Source organism: Pseudophryne corroboree, chromosome 7 (assembly GCF_028390025.1).
Source record: "Pseudophryne corroboree isolate aPseCor3 chromosome 7, aPseCor3.hap2, whole genome shotgun sequence".
NCBI lineage: Eukaryota > Metazoa > Chordata > Amphibia > Anura > Myobatrachidae > Pseudophryne > Pseudophryne corroboree.
The window spans coordinates 20,792,539-20,812,853 of record NC_086450.1 but is presented as its reverse complement, the minus strand read 5'-3'; the positions used below and the strand labels follow the sequence as shown (position 1 = coordinate 20,812,853).

At 43.7% G+C, this 20,315-nt stretch overlaps 1 protein-coding gene across 7 annotated transcripts in view; it reads right to left on the bottom strand.

Annotated features, from left to right (window-relative positions):
* Positions 1-20,315, bottom strand: part of GULP1 (GULP PTB domain containing engulfment adaptor 1) — a 498,186-nt gene that overhangs the window by 50,646 nt on the left and 427,225 nt on the right. For 4 of the 7 annotated variants that reach the window (XM_063932726.1, XM_063932725.1, XM_063932723.1 and 1 more), the window contains 3 exons: positions 6,840-7,067; positions 2,271-2,409; positions 486-580 (listed from right to left, as the gene is read on the bottom strand). In XM_063932726.1, coding sequence (XP_063788796.1) covers positions 486-580; positions 2,271-2,409; positions 6,840-7,067 — 462 coding nt within the window. The remainder of the gene's footprint in view (positions 1-485; positions 581-2,270; positions 2,410-6,839; positions 7,068-20,315) is intronic. The other 3 variants (XM_063932728.1, XM_063932729.1, XM_063932727.1) reach the window with 1 other exon arrangement.

The following is a 20,315-nucleotide window of genomic DNA, read 5'->3' as shown; positions in this document are numbered from 1 at the left end:
GGGTTATTTGTGCAGCGTGAAAGGAGCATTAGTATATCACTGTGTGATCACTGTTCTGAGAGGCATGTATGAGATTAGTAGTTGGAGGGTATGCTGATCCTTGTAGTGCCATATTGGAGGATCCTGGGGTGCCTCCAGGCGACTTGGCTCTCAGTTTAGAAAAACATGAATATATGACCCAAAGTGGGGCTATTATCATGTAGTGCAGGAGCACCTGAGCAGAGACGCCTTGACGTGGCTGGTGGCTTATCATATGTTTGGACATGTGATCTCTGCATTAGTATTATCCCGTAGGATGCATGTCTCTGCTGTCCCATTGCAGTGTGCTGAGGGAATTTGTGTCTTGTGTTTTTCTTGTCTAGATTAACCCCTCCCTTATATGCATCCGTGATGCGCAATACATTGATTATGAGAAACATCCATTCTACACATTGGCAGATATCTCCGTACAATATTCTTATTATAGCACCATTAAGCCGACTTACCTGCATCTCGTCAAGTTTGGACTGTATGTCAGGTGTAAAATCCCCCACTGCACAGCAAAACGGGTCAAACGGTTCTGCTCCAAATAGATCTTTTTCTAAAAGATACAAAATATAAGGATAAGTGTGAACAGTGACTGAAATGTAAATAATGTGATCATACCCCCAACACAGGGACCATGGCAACCTGTGGGCATGGGGGTGGCATAACGAGGGATGTGAGTTATAGGCTACCTCCCTGCCTAAAAATCACCGCTCTTGTATGTAGCTATGCGAGTCATGTGACGCCCCCCAACACACCAGGAATCCAGCAAATAAACTCAATGCCCCTTGCCAATAATAAATAACTTAATGTCCCCTTTCTGTTACTAAAAATGTTTAATGAACTCTTTCAATTAATAAATTATTTTGTGTACACTATTTAGAACTCGTTTTACTACCCCCTTTCTATTTAAAAAAAAAAGTCAGTGCCCACTTTATAATGAATATATGAGCTGTTTATTTATAATGATTTATTGTATTTCACTGCATATTTTCTGTAGTGTATTGGATAAAACTGTAGTTCACTACCAGCCTCCTGTCTTTATCTGACGTAACCCAATGGGTTAAAGAGGATTTGTTAGTCTTACACAAAGGATTTAGGCTTCATGGCAAGTTAGCTAACGGTATAAATGGACGACCAGTCGTTGGCGATCGCTCACTGTACGTAATGCTCTAGTAATAACCACTCACATGCACACTCCCTCCCGTTAACCGAAGTTCTATAATAATAGTCTATGCCAGTGGCTCTCAAACTCGGTCCTCAGGACCCCACACGGTTCACGTTTTCCATGTCACCCGGCAGCTGCTCTGTGTATCACCAACTGTCACATTTTAAAAATCTACAGGTGACCTGTAAAACATGAACCGTGTGGGGTCCTGAGGACAGAGTATGAGAACCTGTGGTCTATGCTATACAGAACTTTAGTTTATAAGATTGCAGTGCATGAAATAATATGCAAACACACATAAAAGTACCTGCTTACTGCAAATATTCTAACTGTGATATTAAAATCGAACAGAGATAAAGTACCAACCAACCAGCTCCTAAAACACAGCCTGCAACATGGAGTTAGGAGCTGATTGGCTGGTATCTTATCTCTCTCCACTGCTTAGTAAATAGACCCTAGATGTTGGCAAACACACATGTTCTGTGTTTGTGTTCTCGGCATTGTGAATCAGGGTGTGGGGCAACGATAAAATGATTTGAATGCAAACCGCGTCATTGGCCGCCTGTAGTGCCCACTTCATTTCACGAGCGTCCTGGCTCTTCCGAGATAGTAGGCAAGTCATACTTGCCTGGTATAGAATACTTCTTACTGGGAGATGCCTGCAGAGGAGAAACAGCCAGACACTTGGGGTGGTGGGGCCAGACTTGTAGGTCAATAGGCCCCACCCCCATCACGGTAAATGCCGTGAACTGCAGGTCCTCGAGAAAGCGGCTGGGCTAAAATTACCTCAACTTCCATCATTTTAGCCCCACCCCTTCCATACGGACCGCAATAACCGGCATTATCTCCCTATACTGCCCGCTTCACTAGTAAGTGTGCGGGATCCAGAAGGAGTACCCACTCTTCCTGGAGGGTGGGGGACAACTTGAAAAATCAGAAATCTTCTGCAACTTCTCTGACAGAAGGTAAGTAAGAGGTAAGTATGCGCAGATCTATCCGACTCAGAATGATCCCCAATATGTCAATTACACACTCACCAGATGTCATAGACAATATTAGGTCAATCACAGAAACTTACTTGTCTCAGCTGACCTGTTGGGGACCGGTGGCGGCTGCGTACCATTCCGCGTAGGCGTGGTAGACTCGGGGGAAATTGAGGTAAAGGGTACCATGTCGAAGATATCCGTGGAGGGAGATTTCGGTGTCACACTGCCAGCCTAAAATAATCAGCCAAATATTACACGACTGTACCACACTAATACAAGTGACACCCATCATGCAAATGCATCACACAGCCCACACAAAGAGCACACATACAGCACCACATAGTGACTCCGGTGAGGAACTGCATGACATTGCGCAACCATTATACAATCGCACCGGTACACTGCACCATGCGCTGCTGCTCTTGGCCCTCCCTGACAGCTCAGCAGCAAAAGCACAGTTGCACAGTGGCCAGCACTGCTATCTCATAGGGGAGACGTCGTGGATTAAATTCCAACCACGGGTTAACTGTAATAGGGTGCGAGAATCCGGGATCCGGACTATACTTTAGATCTACAATGCCTAGGTCGACATCATATGGTCGACATGCATCAGGTGGACATGGACAAAAGGTTGACATATGAATGGTCAACACTGGAAAAGGTCGACAGGTTCAAATGATCAACATGGCAATGGGTCGAAGCACATATGGGCAACGTGTTTTTTGCTTTTTCATGTTTTTGGACTTTTTTCATCCTTGACTATCCATGTCACAAATCATAACCCTTATTAACTTTGTCTCGAGCGAAACTAAGTGGAGCGAGACGCCGTGCCCGAAGCATGGCGAGGGGGGAACGCGTTTCTACAAATGGTGGTCCCAGATGGAAAAACAATCCATATTAGCCTGCCTCAAAAATGCAAAAAAAAAAAAAAAAAAAAAGTGTCGACAATTGTCATGTCCACCTTTTGACCATGTCAACCTTGATCCATGTCAACTTTTTCCAGTGTCGACCTTTCACGTTGACCATATGGGATCAACCTAATGACTGTAGATCTACTACCCGAGTCCGGAGGTGCGGGAGTTACTGTGAGAATGCCCATATTTACAAGGTTGTAAATGATTGCCGCTTTAAAAATATGGCCATTCTTGCACAGACTCCTGCACCTCTGACTTTGCGCATTCTATTACAGTTACCACCAAGGCTCTATCTGTGTTGAGTTTGTATGTTCTCTATATGTTTGCATGGGTTTTTAAATTCACTGTAGCATGTGCCAATATGGTAGGGAATAGAGCTCGAAAGCTCTAAAAGTACACCTGTTCTGAAACACACACATACATGTTGCTAAATATTGGAAATAAAATTGAACGTTAATGTGGGTTTTCCTTTATGAAGAGTAAACTATTATAAAGTATTACAGTGGATTTATACTATTAGATCAGACATGAAGGGGCCTATTTATCATCCCTTATGGCCATGTCTTAAGTAACAAGCCCTTTAAGGGACCGTTGAGGCCACCTAATATTCAGCAAACTCAGACGGCGTTTGTTCCCGGAGCCCCACTCCTTCATAAGGCAAGGAGGTCTGAGGTGGTGAAGAGGGATCAGAGAAGATCTATATCTGTTGGAGAGCCAGCTTACCTAGGACTACCTACCTTGCCATGGCATGGATAATGGGCAAAACAATAATAATAATACTACTACCAGCTAGCACTACAGAGGAATGGATCACGCTCCAAGCATTCGGTTGGACACCGACATAGGGAGAGTAGGTCACTTGACCTAGGCTGGGTCACATTCTCTGTCATACATCCTGCCCCTTCCAGGGGTACAAATGGAGACCCAATCACTAGCATGGGAGACAAATTTATTTTACCACCCAGCAGCTATAAATGAGTAATAATAACCCTGCTGTAGACTGGAGGCATCTAGAGACTTCCCTTCTGGGGCACATTCTCTGTCATACATCTTGCCACTTCCAGGGGTGCAAATGGAGCCCCTATCACTAGTAAGGAGGACATGTATTTGCCCAGCCCTAACAGCTATAAATAGGATGGGTATAACCCTGCAGTAGTCTGGAGGCATCTTGTGACTCCTCTACCCCACGTTGCCACCTGGAAAGATGATTGGATCTCATCAGAGGATGGGGACAGCCTTCCAAGTGTAATGGGTGCCTTTATTATTACACTAACCCAACGAAGGATCATGTGTGTAGGACAGGCCCCCATAAGGTCATGGGGATATTTAGTATTTTTACAGCTTTACACCACATTACGTGGGACCATGAACACGGGATGCGGCATGCAGCGCTATTTTATTCATCCCCGATCCCGCAGCATAACGGAATTACAGTATTTGTTATTTAAATTAAATTGGACAGAAACTAGCACAAATGCCAGCCACCCTTACCAAGGCGGGAATACGTCTGCTCCCAATCTTACCAATGACCTTGACTGAATGTACCTACAGTAACCTTGTCTCAATTCTCAGGTTCATATAACCAAGCACTTCCCATCAATTCTCAACCAAAAAGCCAGTCCAGCTGGAAAACCAAAGTTCAGGAGCAGACACATAGCTCCTAGATGGAATGGGTCGTTCTGTTGTATAGACGAGCCATGTAACATGGGAACTGCCTGATCAGCAAATGGAATTGGGGCTTCCATCTGTTAGTGAAAGTTCACAACCATTCAACCACTATAAGAGTACTCAATAGGGTAACATCCGAGACCAGGCTGACTATAAGGAGAGATGGCTTTTATGAAGTATTACCATGTGCTGTGGTCAAGAATTGCAGCCTTGTAATTAATCTACTGATGGCACCATTGCATATGTTTCTGATGCACAGATAGCATTGTACCTGTGGGTTTTTTATACCTGTTTTGGTGTATAACTATATATTTGTTCTGGCGCTGACATTCCCATTTCAAGTAGAATTGACACAAATTGTGAATTAAGACTGCTGCAGATTTCCTGAGTCACACACAGGGCGACCATCAGAAATTGTGGGGCCCTGGACTGACAAAATAGGCCCCCTGAAATAAAATAAAAAAATATGGGATGCAGTCAATTTACCTCCAATCAAAATCCCGACGGTCGAATTCCCGACAGCAATTGACCGACGGTCAAAATCCCGACAAGGTCACAATCCCAACATGGACAAAATACCGACAAGGTCAAAATACCGACATGTAAAATGCCGACATGAGTTTTACATGATTTTTTTTAATTGAAACCGACTTATTCATAATTTACCATCCCAGTGGACCTGGAGGGGAATATAATAGTGTGCCGCGCGCAGCGAGCCATGCGAGGGGACGTGGTACACTTATATGGTGTCCATGTCGACAAAGTTCGACATACACACAAAAAACAATGAAAAACGCATGTCGGTATTTTGACCTGTCTGCATTTTACATGTTGGTATTTTGACCTTGTCGGTATTTTAAATGTCGGTGTTTTGTCCATCGGTCAATTGCTGTCGTGATTTCGACAGTCGGGATTTTGATTGGAGGTATTTCATACCGATCCCAAATATATATATATATATATATATATATATATATATATTATTTTTTTAAAAATACTATGCACTTTTGGAGCAACACCATATTATGCCCCTTGCACCATTTTAAAGGGTTCAGTATGAATTACCGCTGACCGGGATGCCGGACGTCAGCACACCGACAGCGGCATCCCAGTTAGTAGTATGTCGGCAGCGGGGCGAGTGCTCAAAAGCCCCTTGCGGGCTCGCCTCTGTGGACACCCACAGAGGGAGAATAGCCTGTCTTGCCGGTAATCCAGCGTCATCATTGTACCCCTTGTCGGGATTCTGGCTTCGGTAATCTAATCGCCAGGATCCCGAGCGGCGGAATCTTAACCGCTTTCCATATTAAGTCTCTACAGTAATGCCCCTTACACCATATTATGTCCCCACATTAATGCTGCAGGTACCTGCTCGTTGTCAGGGGTTCTGCTCATTGTCAGGGGTTCTGCTCGTTGTCAGGGGATTTAGCCACTCAGCCCCTGATGCAGGTCCAGCCTCTGTTGGTGCCTGCATGCTTGTATTAAATACGTCCCTCCCAAAATGGCTGCTGGCTCAGAGCAGAGTTATTAAAGATACTGGAGGAGGCTCCTCTAGTATCTTTAATAATTGACTCCTCTGAGGCGGCAGATGTTTTGGGAAGGACGTTTTCAACAGAGGGTGGCGGAGTGCGGACGAAAGGGGACGGGCGGCGCCGGGAGACGGCGACATGAGCTGCTCAAGCCCTTCCTTGTCTGTCAGAGAGGCCGGGCCCGGGACAGCCGTACCCCCAGTGCCCCTCTGATGCCAGCCCTGGTCACACATACTGAGACTCAGGAAATCTGTTCATAAAAGGGTACTAAGAGCCCATATTTCTTTACTCATGTAACCACAAATTAGGCTAATATTTGAATCAAATGCAGAGTACTACTTATAAGCACATTAAATAACTATATTTACGTGTTTGTATTTTTAAAATACGCTGCATGTTAAAAATCTGCATAAAGACCACACTGATTGTACTGTATGTTGGTGAATGCACAACTGACGGCAGCACTGAATTGAGCAATTCTATAACAACATGCAAGCAGCGCACAAAACGACATTGCACAGATGGAGAAATGATGCGAAGAGCTCAGAATTACACGAGGCCTCGGGATGCTGCATCCACTGTCAGATTTTGGATGAGTGTTTTTGGAAGGTGGAGGCGTTAGATGTAGTCCTGTCGGTAGTCTAGAGTCAGGAGAACTCATGGGGGTGAAAGCTATAGAGCAGATATCTAAACACGGAACCGAAGCTTCATTATTACACCAGAAAAACGTAGAGGATCTCTCAGCCATACTTTGTTCATGACTGGGCCTTATGTGCAGCAGCTGTAGAGGAATCACAGGAAATAAAGACAAGCTAGACAGCAAAGAAGCAAAAACTAGATAATTGAGTAGAGTAGATTAGAAAAGGTTCTGGAAATGACATATGTAGAAAAAAATCTGTCACACGTAGAATTGTCATTGGACCCCTTGTAGTTTAGGGATGTCACAGTATATATATATATATATATATATATTGATTCGGAGCCACATATGTAAACTGGCTAGGGGGACAAATATTAAAGAAAGGGAATTAGGCTTCTATTCATGAAACAGTGAAAAAAGTGGAGAAGTGAGCCAGTGAAGAAGTTGCCCATGGCAACCAATCAGTATTGAAGTAACATTTGTCATTTGCATACTATACAATTGTACGGAGCAGCTGATTGGTTGCCATAAGCAGCTTCTCCACAGGCTCACTTCTCCACACTTTTTCACTACTTCATGAATAGACCCTTTACAATGGTAAAATTAGAGTGTTCCAAAATTGTATCCTGTTAATACCAGCAAGTCTCTTTTCCAGCTGAATTCCTGAAATCAGCCATTCATGTATTAAACTAGTGTGTTTATTTGTAGTTCTACAAACAATGGGAAACTGAACACCGGCCTTGCTAATTTTTGGAAATCCTTTTCTTCTAGCTAAGGCACGATTTGCTGAAGTACCAGATTGTGAATATAATGCTTTCATAGACTGCTGGATCTGGCAGGCCACTGATGCATAACCCGGCGTGGTGAAGCCTCCTGTACGACAAGCCATACCTTTTTGTTTGAATTAGAAACAGACAACAATGCAAAGCCAAACCCAAACCCATGACACAATGATAGTGTGGGTTTTATTTTAAGTGAGAGCCAAACTCTGAACATAATCCAGAACAAATGTAGGAAACACTGTGTGTCATGTCTGGCCTAAACCACAGAGGAAAACAAAATGGCCTCCAGCCGATACACTCAGAGCCCCTGACTCAGGTCATCAAGCGTATTGCCTGGAACATTTCAGAAACACATTATTAGATCAAGTCGTCGCGTGATAATGAATAATCAGCATTACTGGATACTGTACTTTTCCACAGAGAGGACATTTATTAGAATGTGGTTTGGGAATTTGCTATACAGATAGTAACAGCAGGCCCCAACCGCACAAAAACTGACTTTACATTTTAAAATGTGTCTAAAAGGGGATCCTAACATGGTTATTTTTTGAAAACTCTTAGGACCTCTTATTTAAGTAATAATAATCATTTTTGCTTTTATGCTAACCATAAAATTACATTTTTTAGAGTAAACAAATGAAGGTACTGTAATTAACCCATGGCAACACAGAGGGGGTGCAGTGCCGCACCAGATGACACCATCCAAAGGGGTGACGCCAAAAGAGCAGTGATGGCGTGCCATCTACATTCTGCCAGGGGGAGAGTGGTGTCTGCCAGTGCTCCGTGATAACTGGGGCATGACACGGGGCACACCCATAAAAAGATCTCAAACAAGGGCGTGGCTTTGCAGCACTGGGTATCACCCACCAAAGTGACTCCACTGTAATGCATTTATCATAGATTAACTTGATATTCCCGATCAATTCTATAATGACAACATACTGTATACCATGTAGAGCAGCCTACTGCAAAGGGGGTGAAAGAGAGCATGCACTTATTTCCCAACCTACAAAAACCACTCAATAACAACGTAACGGTAACGTTTTCTGGGTAAGCACAACAAAAGTTTATCAGTTTGTCTCACAGTCGTGTGATGCTATACTGTATGCAATAGAAAGAAAAAATTGAAGTATAAAACTATTGTAAAATGAAGGTAACAAATGTAAGTCTACTATTAAAACAAAATGATAAAGGTTTGGAAATAATAACACAACGAATCATCATCAACATCATCATCACCACCGAACAAGATATTTGAATTACAATATAAAAAATATTTTTAAATCCCAAACTTTTGGTTGCATTATATAGTTTTTTTCTTCTTTAGTCATGAATCACATGTTCCACCCACTCACCAAATTACCAGTCATTTACGACAATGAACTAGATAGCACCAACTTTTCATTGTTAATATATATTTATAAAAGAAGCAAATTCTCAATTTATAGCATAGTTTTTTAAGTGATTTTGTGCAATATAATTGGTGCATCAATCATTAATTAATATCAATTAAGGGGTCCAATATTAATATTAATTAAGGGGCCCAAAATGATTTCTTTAAAGGCAAAATCAACCTGATTTTGCCTTCAATAATTGCCCCTTTAAATCATTGGGGAGACTCACCGGGATCTCGCTAATGCCTGCAAGTCGCAGGCTATTATATTTACCCCATTGCTTAGTAAAATTGTGAATGGCTATGCTCTGTTTAAACTTCCTTAAGTATTGGAGTATTTCCAATAAGCCATATGAATTAAAAGGGTGTCTGTAAGTACCATGAGATCGACAACGGAAGTTATCTGTGGCTAAAATAAATGTTTTCAAGAGCAGACATACAGACTCCTATAATCTATTCTACATAAAGGAAACCACACATACGATTAGCCAAACTCTGTGCAAATAATACAGATCACAGATGTAAGTAAGATTTTGTTGTACCATATCCCAAAATAATAATTACTTACTATTTTGTTGGCAGGTAAAAAAGTATTCCTAATTTTTTTTTTTGTAAAAATTGTGGAAAAAAATAGTCAGGAGAGAGTGGATCATTTTCATACATCTGCTATTCATTATTTTCCATCACAATAAATGAAACATGTATTGCGTTTCTAGATAACAAAGCCATTACATTTGCTGACACAACTGTACTATCTTAAAAACTATCTAGAAATAACAACTATTTCTACATATTGTACTAATTCAAGAGAAGTACAGCAAATTTGTAAAACAAAGCCATATATTTAATCTAGTCAAGATACTGTACATATGAGGTCATTTATATATCTTGTCTAAGGGGGTAGATTTGTTAGCCGTTGGTCAGGTTTTCAATACCATCCAATGATAGGTGGCTTTGACCGATGGATTTAAAACGGCAACTGGGATACATTTTTTTTTTTAAAGTTTTTATTTACAGGTAAAATCAAAAACAGGCAATACATATATAGAGGTCAGGTATATCTCGCAAAAACCAAATGGATCATCGGTACCTTACATCAAACAAAACAAAGAACAGCCATCATATAAGAGTCAAGAGCATATACAAAGTAATATAAACCAAAGAGAACAGACACAAGATAAGTAAAATACACCATTGGGTACATGAAGACACATTCTTAGGCAGGGCCGAGTCAGAACGGGGCACAGGAATCAAGGACTTCTAAATTGTACCCTTTAGTAGTCTGGAAACACCTCCGTAAAGCCTCTTTAAGTAACGGGGATAAAGTGTGGACATATGGAAGCCATACGTCAAAGTGTTTCTCAGTCAGCTTTTCTTTGTGAAGTGTGGTATTTGTCCGGAGAAATCCATTGGGAGAGGATATTTTTTTTTATGGCAGCAGCCAATTTGACCAATAAAATACGGTTCCCTTCAGACAATATAGAGGGGGAAGATTTAGGATAAATGCCCCAAAAATCCCAGGTTTTATCTATTGAGAATTGAATTTTCAAATCATTTGTGATATACATTTGAAGTGCGTGCCACAGGGCCTGTACCTTCGGGCAAGACCATAGGCAGTGAACGATATCAGCTTCTGGTGAGCCACATTTTAAACATATGGACGTAGGGGCAGTCCTTATAAGAAACTTCAGTTTAGGTGTAACATAGGCCCTATGCAATATTTTCTGATGAATCTCCGTGTATGATGTTGACACTAATGCTTTATCTAAAGATATAGTAGCATCCAGAATGGACTTCAATGTGAGGTCTGGAAACTCAAGTTTCCAACGCAATAAACCCACAACTCCTGAGTCCAAATCAAGCAAGGGTAGTGAGTGGCTGGGTATAAAAACAGTGGAGAAATGGCCACCCGGATTATGGCGTAATGTTCCATCTAAAATGTTGGTGCCATCAGTCACGGTCAGAGTGGCCAGAACCCTCTGTATATAACTATATGCCTGTAAGTAGGGAAAGAAGGGGATCACCAAAGCAGGAAAACGTCCCATTAGCTGAGTGACCGTGAGCAGGACTAAATCTTCCTTATTTAAGAAATTATGAATATATTTGAGGCCCCCTTATACCATGTGTGGAATATCCGTGAGGCGGTATGTGGTTCAAAGGCGGGATTGCCCCAAAGAGGTAAGAATAAAGAGGCTTGTCGTGACAATTTCATTTTAGAACGTATCGTCCTCCATGCTATATACGGAGATGATAATAGAACATTGTCGTTTATGAAGTCAGGCATGGAGTGTGGTGCGGTGTGTAAAAGGGATACTAGATTCCAGTTTGGTGCAAAAGTTTATTCTACTTGTAGATTAGCATAGATGTTGCGTCCATTAATCCAGTCCAAAGCGATTCTGTAATTGGCTGCCATTGCATAAGTGCGCAGACATGGTAGATTAAGGCCACCCCGGGTCCTTGGTTGACGTAGCTTGAACAATGAAAACCTTGGACGTTTACCTGCCCAGATAAATTTAGTTAATGCCTTATCCAAGTGGGCGAATGTACTTTTGGGCGGGGTTTAACGGAAGCATTTGCAATACATATAAGAAACATGGGAAGCTAATCATTTTATAAAAATGAAAACGGCCAGTGTATGTGAAAGTTAGATGGGCCCATTTCGAAAAATCCGTATATGTTCGAGTTAGTAGAGAAGAGAAGTTTTTTAAGGTGTACAACTTTGAAGGATGACTAAGGATGACTAAGGATTTTGATACCTAAGTAGGTGATAAAATCGTCAGTTGCCCAGTTTAATGGAAAGGAGGCATCCCAACCTGATTTGGCAGAAGAAAAGAAAGCCAAGGCTTCCGTTTTTGAATGATTAATTTTAAAACCCGATACTAATTCAGGAATTCAAAATGGATAGCAAGTGTAGTAGTGCCGTGTGGGGATTACTAAAATAGAGCAGGATATTATCAGTGAATGCCGAAAACTTAAGTTCCATATGGGCCAATTTAATACCATGCCATCTGTCTTGTTTCAGAAAATGTCGAAATAGGGGGTCTAACGCCACGTTGAACAGAAGCAGAGATAAGGGTATTGTGGGCATTAATCGTCAAAAAAGCTAAGGGTTGTTAATAGAGAGTATGGAACACATGTAAGAAGTCTAGGCTAAATTACTGATGTTGAAGGATTCTATCAATGTGAGCCCATGAGACCCTATCAAAGGCCTTGTTGGCATAACAACTGTGAACTATGTTACCCGTCTCCAGAGAGCTGTGCGTTTTAATCATAGCCGCCAATAAGGAGCGGACATTGTGAACTGAATGTCTATTACACAGGAAACCTGTCTGGGCAGGGTGCAACAGTTTGGGCAGAACCGGAGACGGGAAGCAATCATTTTTGGGAAAATCTTAAAATCCTGGTTTAAAAAGGGAAATTGGTCTATAAGAGGAAACCAAAGTGGGATCTTTATTAGGTTTAGGGAGGACTATAACCCTGGCTGTATTAAAATCAGGTGGGGTCGAATGACCTGTAAGGATAGAATTATAGAGTTTAGAAAGATGTTCTTTTAGGTGTGGAGATAGAAGTTTGTAATATGCAGCAGATAGGCCATTTGGGCCCGGGGTTTTCCCATTGGGTAGGGATTTAATAACGGCTTCCAGTTCTGCATCTGTGATGGAAGAACTAAGAATTTCTCTATCAGCTTCTGAAAGACTGGGAAGGTCAGCTTGAACTAAAAAGTCCATACCTGTAACCAGGTGGTCAGGAGGCACAGTATACAGACGTTCAAAAAATGTAAGAAAAACTTAACTAATCTTATCTTGGGTTAGTGTCAACGTTCCCTGAGTGGTTCGAATAGATGAAATATGTTTAGGGGCCGAAGAGGCTTTCACTAAGTTTGCCAATAGTTTTCCAGGACGGTTGTCCCAGTGAAAATATTTATTAGATTGAAATGACAGAAACAATTTAGCCTGCTCAGCACAGAGGGTGCTGGCATCTTTGTATAACAATCTGTTAGTTTCGGAAGGGTCAGCTAGCATTTGAGAGTAGGACGAGGTGACTGTTCGGGTCACGTGAGATAATCGTTCCTGATATTGTTTTTTCCTAGTGGCGACATAAGATAAGATGTGGCCCCAAAGGACCGGTTTCGAAGCCTGCCAAAAAAGATTTATGTCATCAGAATGAACACTATTGTCATGGGCATAGTTAAAAAAAGATTGTGTTTAAAGTCTTCAGAGGAGGCTACGAAATACGGAAAGCGCCAATTATGGGAGTATGTGCGGGGTGCTGTCAGGTTAAGTGTAAGGGTGATGTGGGCGTGGTCAGATAAAAGAATACTAGCTATAGTCGAGTCTTCAACTCTATGAATCAATGAACCGGAAATCAACCATTAGTCTAATCTGGAAAATTATTTATGTGGATGGGAGAAAAAGGAGTATTCTCGAGAGTCAGGATATGGATCTAATAATTGTAGTGAGTCTAGTAACAGTGATATGTGGATGGGGCAGATCTACACAATCCTGCCTGTCTGGGTCCACCCGACACATCTAGGGATGGATCAAAAACTACGTTCAGGTCACCCCCCAAAATTAAAGTGCCTTCCAGCCAACCCTGCAGGTTAACAAAGAGATCTGAGTAAAATGATACATTTGGTCCTGTAGGGGCATAAATGCACGCTAAAGTGAACCTTTCCCCTTCAATATCTACCTTCAAAAATAAAATCCTCCCTTCAGGATCTATCCATTCATCTCTAATCTCATAGTGTAATGATTTACTAAACAAAAGCAACACTCCCCGGGCTTTCGTAGTGTAGGAGGCACACCTAAAATCACTAATCCAAGTGTCTCTCACTTTGTTAGGGTCTGTGATCCGCCAGTGTGTCTCTTGTAATACATCTGGACGGAACTTTTTAAGATGACTCAGAATTTTCTTTCTCCTAACTGGAGTGTTCAATCCTTCCACGTTCCAAGAGATCAACTTAAAAGAAATCTTAGAGATATCCATTGAGACGTCAGCAGCAATAGGCACAGACATCATTCGATACCTAGTCTGATGGAACATGGAAGGCGAAGCCATAATAAAGCGTCCAACCACCTGACCCAACAAGCAGAGGAAGGACTAAAAATAAACAGCAAGAGGAGACACATAATATAACCAGGAAAACTGAATCGTACAACAATACTTGTAAAAACAACAATAATATATAACAAGTGGCACATGTCAAAATTTTTGGAACCCAGTAGGACAGTTCTACCAAACGTTTAAATATAATAAAATTACTATTACGAAAAGAAAAAACGGAAACATTGAGAATAGGCAGAGAAAATGGATAAACAATACCCCTCCACCCCGGTATCCACAGTATAGCACGATAAACCCCCTAACACAGTAACACCATGAAAAGTAAAAGGGACAAACAATACAGCATGGAAAGAAAAAAGGTACAGGTCTTAGCATATACGACCAAGGACAGTCAATCGGCATCATCCATACGTGAATCGGACGAGGATGAAGATAAAGATTTTAGAAAGTTCCGAGCAGTTTCAGGGGTTTCAAAATAATGTGGTTTGCCAGCATGAAAAATCCTCAGTTTTGCAGGATAAAGAAGCGCAAATTGGATATTTTTGGAGAAAAGTTCTTTACAAAATCAGAGAAAACTCCTGTCGTGAAGAAACTTGAAATGAGAAGTCCTGAAAAAGGAGCAGTTTAGAGTTCTCATAGCTGAAGCCAGAGGTCTTGCAGCAGGCTTCCATGATTTTCACCTTATCCAGGTAGTTCAGAAGCTTAAAAATCACTGGCCGAGTGCGGTTTTGTGAAGGCTGTTTATCAGGGCCGATGCGAGGACCCTTTCCACCATATAGGATGTGGGCGAAGAAGGAAGACCCAGAGTGTTGGGAAGTCAGCGAGAAACCAGCTCCAGTAGATCTTTGGGTCGGACCGATTCCGGAAAGGCCAATAAGGCGCAAGTTGTTTCGCTGATTGCGATTCTCCAAATCTTCGATTTTATCGTTTAGAGCCGCAAGATTGGCGTCATGCGTTTGCAGTTGCGACTTAGCCTCAAATTGGTTATCTTCCAACGTGGAGATGTGGTCCTCCACTTCCACGAGTCGTTTTGTGTGTTGCGTTATTGAGTTAATGGCATCCATTAGCGGGGCTAACTTCGCATCCAAAAGGGGTGAGATAATGTCCGATATTTCTTTGGCCCTCTGAACAGAAGACGGACTGAATCTATCAGTTGTAACCAAAGTATCCATGGAGCCTCCCCGACCGGGTGATGTGGGGGATAAGGAGTGATCCGAACAAGCATCTTTATCTTTAGAGGCCATTTTATTTTTGTTCTGAGAACCTTTGGTCGTTCGTGGTGTTTTGGCCACATACCGCTCCATGACAAATGGCACAACGTAAATACAAAGGAAAAGGAAAATGAGAGAATGATATAATGAAAGAGTGTAATACTGTTGTCAGAGTGCTGTCAACTGTAGTAAAAGCACTGTTACTTGCAGGGAGAAGAGTGCAGAAATTCACACTGTAACCTCTGTTGTGAGGTAGAGAAAGGACATGCAGGGTGCATTAACTGTTTGCAGACATATAAAAAGCCTGTGTAGAGAAAGGAAGGGGGGGGGGGGGGGGGGAGTCCTGTGCCCCTTGATACAGCCCTTGGTGTAAGACAGAAGACAACCAGGCAGGATAATGTAACAATGTCCCCAGGCACTTTAGCAGGAAGAAGCCTGTGTGGAGCAGGGAGGGAGGGAGAGCCCTCAGCCCCAGAACACAGCCGTTGGTGAGAGCAGGCAGCGACCAGCGCAGTACCTGCTGAGCTGATGGGTCCCTGACGGAGATACTGCATCCACGGGTGAGAGCAGAGGCAATTGCTGCCACCCGCCGCACACAGCACGCACCCATTCCAGAGGCAGAGAAGTGGAGTCTGTAGGGAGCGTGGAAGGGAGACAGGGAGTCCTAGACCTGCACGGTAACCACAGTGGGGCACAGTTAGGCCCAATGCACCCTCCAGCAGCTTGATCTCAGACGCGTCTGGGATCCAATATGGCCACCGTAATACACCACACACAGCGTGTGCTGACTCCGGCGGTGAGTGGAGTGCAGGGGCGAGCCGGGAAGCAGCACCACTTTACCCCTGGAATCTCCGGACCCCGCTGATGAAAAAGCCAGGGTCTCAGTCCTAGTGCAGCCGGCGAAATAGAGCACAATAGCAGCCTGGACGGAGAGCTCACTTTAAGAGGCGGCCAGTCAGTTTGGCCCACCCGCCGGAAGTAACTGGGATAATTTCTAAACAAAGCCGGTTTAGCATTTATTTCTGGTGCAGTTTTAAATCCATGGGTCAAAGCAGCTGATTACCTGTGGATTTGAAAACCCCGACCGCAGATGAATAAATCTACCCTCGGATGTTGGTGGGGAACGGATTTGTACTAGTGGTCTCTCAGATTCAAGAGTATTCCTTAAATGTCTATCACATAATACAGTGTATCCCTCAAGGGGAGATGTATCAAGCCATGGGGCTGGATGTAATGAAGTAGAGTTGGCCAGAGGTGCGGGTTACTGGCCAACCATGGACGTTATTTTTAAAGCGGACATCATGTACAAGGTAAAACCATTACCGCTCTAAAGAAATGTCCGAGTTCGGCCAGGAACCCGCACTTCCGGCCAACTCGACTTCATTACATCCGGCCCCAGGACTTGACACATCTCCCCTTGAGTGATACACTATGGGGGTCATTCCGACCCGATCACTCGCTGCAGTTTATCGCAGCGTTCGGGTCGGAATTGCGCATGCGCCGGTGCATGCCGGACGGCCGTCGTTCAGTAGCGATCGCCTCTGCCTGATTGACAGGCAGAGGCGGTCGCTGGGCGGGAGAGGGCTGGACGGCGCCGTTAAGCCGCCGCTTTGGGGGCGCGGTCCGGCCAACGCAGGTGTGGCCGGACCATTGGGGGGGCGGCCCGCGGCAGCTGCGTGGCATCTCACGCAGCCGCTGCAGCTAGTGGCAGCGATGAACAACTCCCGGCCAGTCGCATGATCTGCGTTGGCCGGGAGTTACTCCACATATACAAAAGCATCGCCGCTGTGCAATGCTTTTGTATTTGTGCAGAGTGGGGGGGGAGGGGCGGACTGACATGCGGGGCGGACTAGCCTTGTGCTGGGCGTCCCTCCGCATGTCAGGGAAGATGATCGTAGCTGTGCTAAATTTATCACAGCTACGATCAACTCGGAATGACCCCCTATATTACGTGATAGACAGTTAAGGAATACTCTTGAATCTGAGAGAGATAAGGTGAAAAGTTGCCAAAATCAACCGATCAGCTTCTGTGATGTCACAGACTGTGCTACAGTAGATAAATGACAGAAGCTGGTTACTTTGGGGAACTTCTCTACTTTGTCTTTCTACAAGGCATGGTCCATCTCCTCTTTATTGTGGGTTATATCTAGCGAATCGTGTCATCCAGTAACAAGTCATAATGACACAAGTTACACTACTATCTATGTAATTAAAAGTATCTAAGTTCTATCATAACACAGTCAGCAGTACAAAGCTGAGAACTTTGCAGCAAATATGACAATATTCTAAATTAGTGTTTCCCCACTCCTGTCCTCAGGGACCCCTAACAGTGCAAGTTTTACAGATCTCCTCGGTATCACAATCTTTTACAATGTGCCAAGCAGTGATGAGTGCACCTGTGCACCAGCTGGGAGTTCTGTAACTGTTAGGGGTCCCTGGGGACTGGAGTTGGGAAACATTGGTCTATATTGTTTCTACTTTAATCATACAACTTATTATACCGGAATATATCCTACTTCTTTACAACTAAGTTTCCTTCTTTCTAGTAGTGGATCTTGCTACGGGCACGCAGGATGTTTGCGCGGGAGAGCTGCCTTCCGTAGGGCGCCGCCGCCGTGGCAAGATCCGCTAAGGGTGGTACCCCCTGGTGCTGTGCGCGATGACGGCATTGCGCACTGCACAGCATTTTGGGACCGGCACATAAACGCTAGGGGTCACAATTGACCTCTAGTGTCTATGCTGTGCTATGGGAGAGACGTCATGATGTCTCTCCCATAGATCCGTGGAGCGGCGCCAGAGACGGAAAACAGCAGGGATCTGGAAGCAGGAGTGGGGATGGTGAGTATTTTTTTGGGTGATTGGTGCTACTGGGGGCACAGTACAGGGGGCACAACTGCTGAGGGCACAGCTACAGGGGGCAAACTGACCACGCCCCTTCTCCGAAGCCACGTCCCTATTTTTTTGCCCTGGGCGCCACAAGGACTAGATCTGGCCCTGCTTCTATACGATGTGGATCGTCTGGTAATTTACACTGGATTTTTGGAATGCAGAGTGTACTGAGATGGTGGGAGCATAGGAGGGCATCTGGCAGAACAGGTTTCAACACTGTCCTGCTGAAATATGTAATAAAATGCTTCCTCTTGTGTTGGCCACCACCAGCCATACCCCTTAATCACCATCACATCCTGCGATAAATAGAGAGAACATATAAATCTAGGGAAAATTCAGATTTAAGGATTTTTTCTCTAGACCCTTTAATACTGTATAGCAGGGGTGGGGAACCTTCGGCCCTCTAGCTGTTGTTGAACTAAACATACCAGCATGCCTTGCTACAGTTTTGCTATTTGGCCATGCTAAAACTGTTGAAGGGCATGCTGGGATGTGTAGTTCAACAACAGCTGGAGGGTCGAAGGTTCCCCATCCTTGCTGTATAGATTGGTTTATTCACACCCAGGGACATTGACAGTGATGTCACAGAAACTCTGACGCTGCTACGATCAGCTGTTTGAGCTGAAGTGAGGTCTCAGGACCCTGTCCAATGTCCAATGTGAGATGAGTCTCAGCAGTGTGTAATGGAGACTATTGGGAAAATAATATTTTACTTTTTAGAAGAGTTACAATAGAAAGGCCGTCTGGCACTGCCCAATTGGCCGGATTCCGATGTGGTTGGAGTTGCTGTGATAACTGTGTATGGTGATGCAGCAGGAGGCGTATATTACAAGCAGACGCCTCCTGCTGCAGTAGTGATCTGACCTGCATCGGATCATCGACTTACCATCGGGTGACTTGCAGCACCCATGGGAATTCGCAAGCCGCCCATCTCAGAGGCCAGGAAATCTCCGTCCAACGAAGGTGATCCCTGGTCTCTTCCCTCCCCCTAAATGGCAGAGACGCGCCTCCATTTTCACAAACGCCGCCCCTTCCCGCCCCCAAAACGGAGTCAGACGGTCATTCCATGACCGTCTGATTCTCAGAACCCGTTTGCCAACGTGTAGAATGGGACAGCATCCTGGAAAGGTGAAGCCGTCTGCGGTGATCTGGAGGTCTCAGTGCGGTGCAGGGGGAGGGCCAGGCCCCATAGAAGCCACACCCCCTGCACTTACTGTAGCTACGCCTATACTACACTAGTTTTCAGGGAAATATTCCACAAACAATTGGCTGCAAGCTCTGCACATAAATTGATGTTATATTGTAATCACTATGCACGCACCTCCAACAGAGAGCTCTCTACCTTAGAGGAGCACATGGCAGGGGTGACTCTTCTACACAAAGCATGTCGAGAAACAATGCTTTTTTGTAAAACGTAATACAGAAATCCCAGCCACGCCGCAGCTCCAGCCCTGCATGTGGAGAGTGGAGACCTGAATGTTATATCATTCTGCAGAACACAGCTGAACAGTGAGAGCGTGGGAGAATGAATCTAGGTTATCACACTGCTAATTGTTCATTAATATGTTTTATTTTTAATTTGTTTTTTTGTTTTTTTTTGGAGTAGAGGCCAGCGCTGTAGACAATCTACTTAACCCAACATAATGAGCTGGTATAATGCTGCCATTATATTAATGTTACAGCTACTGTACTTGAACCATCTATAATTATTTTCTATGCATGTTTTATTTAAAAAAAAAAAAAAAATCAGTAACATTAATGACTGAAAAGAATAATAATACCTTAAGTGATAATTTTATCGGACCACATAGGAGATTCACTTATCCATTGTGTCTTCCCATAGGGTACCATTAGAGAATTTTGGAGTTTGATATTGTAAGTGTTTAGTACATCGCCATATGGGGCCAGAGGCTTAGGGGGCCCGGACCCAGGTCTCATAGTTGTCAGCCAAGTTTTCTGGAATTGTCCGCTAAGCAATTGTACCAGTGGCCTGATTTATATGGAGATGCTGCATAATGAAGTGCAGACCCAGATTCACCGCATCCTCTGC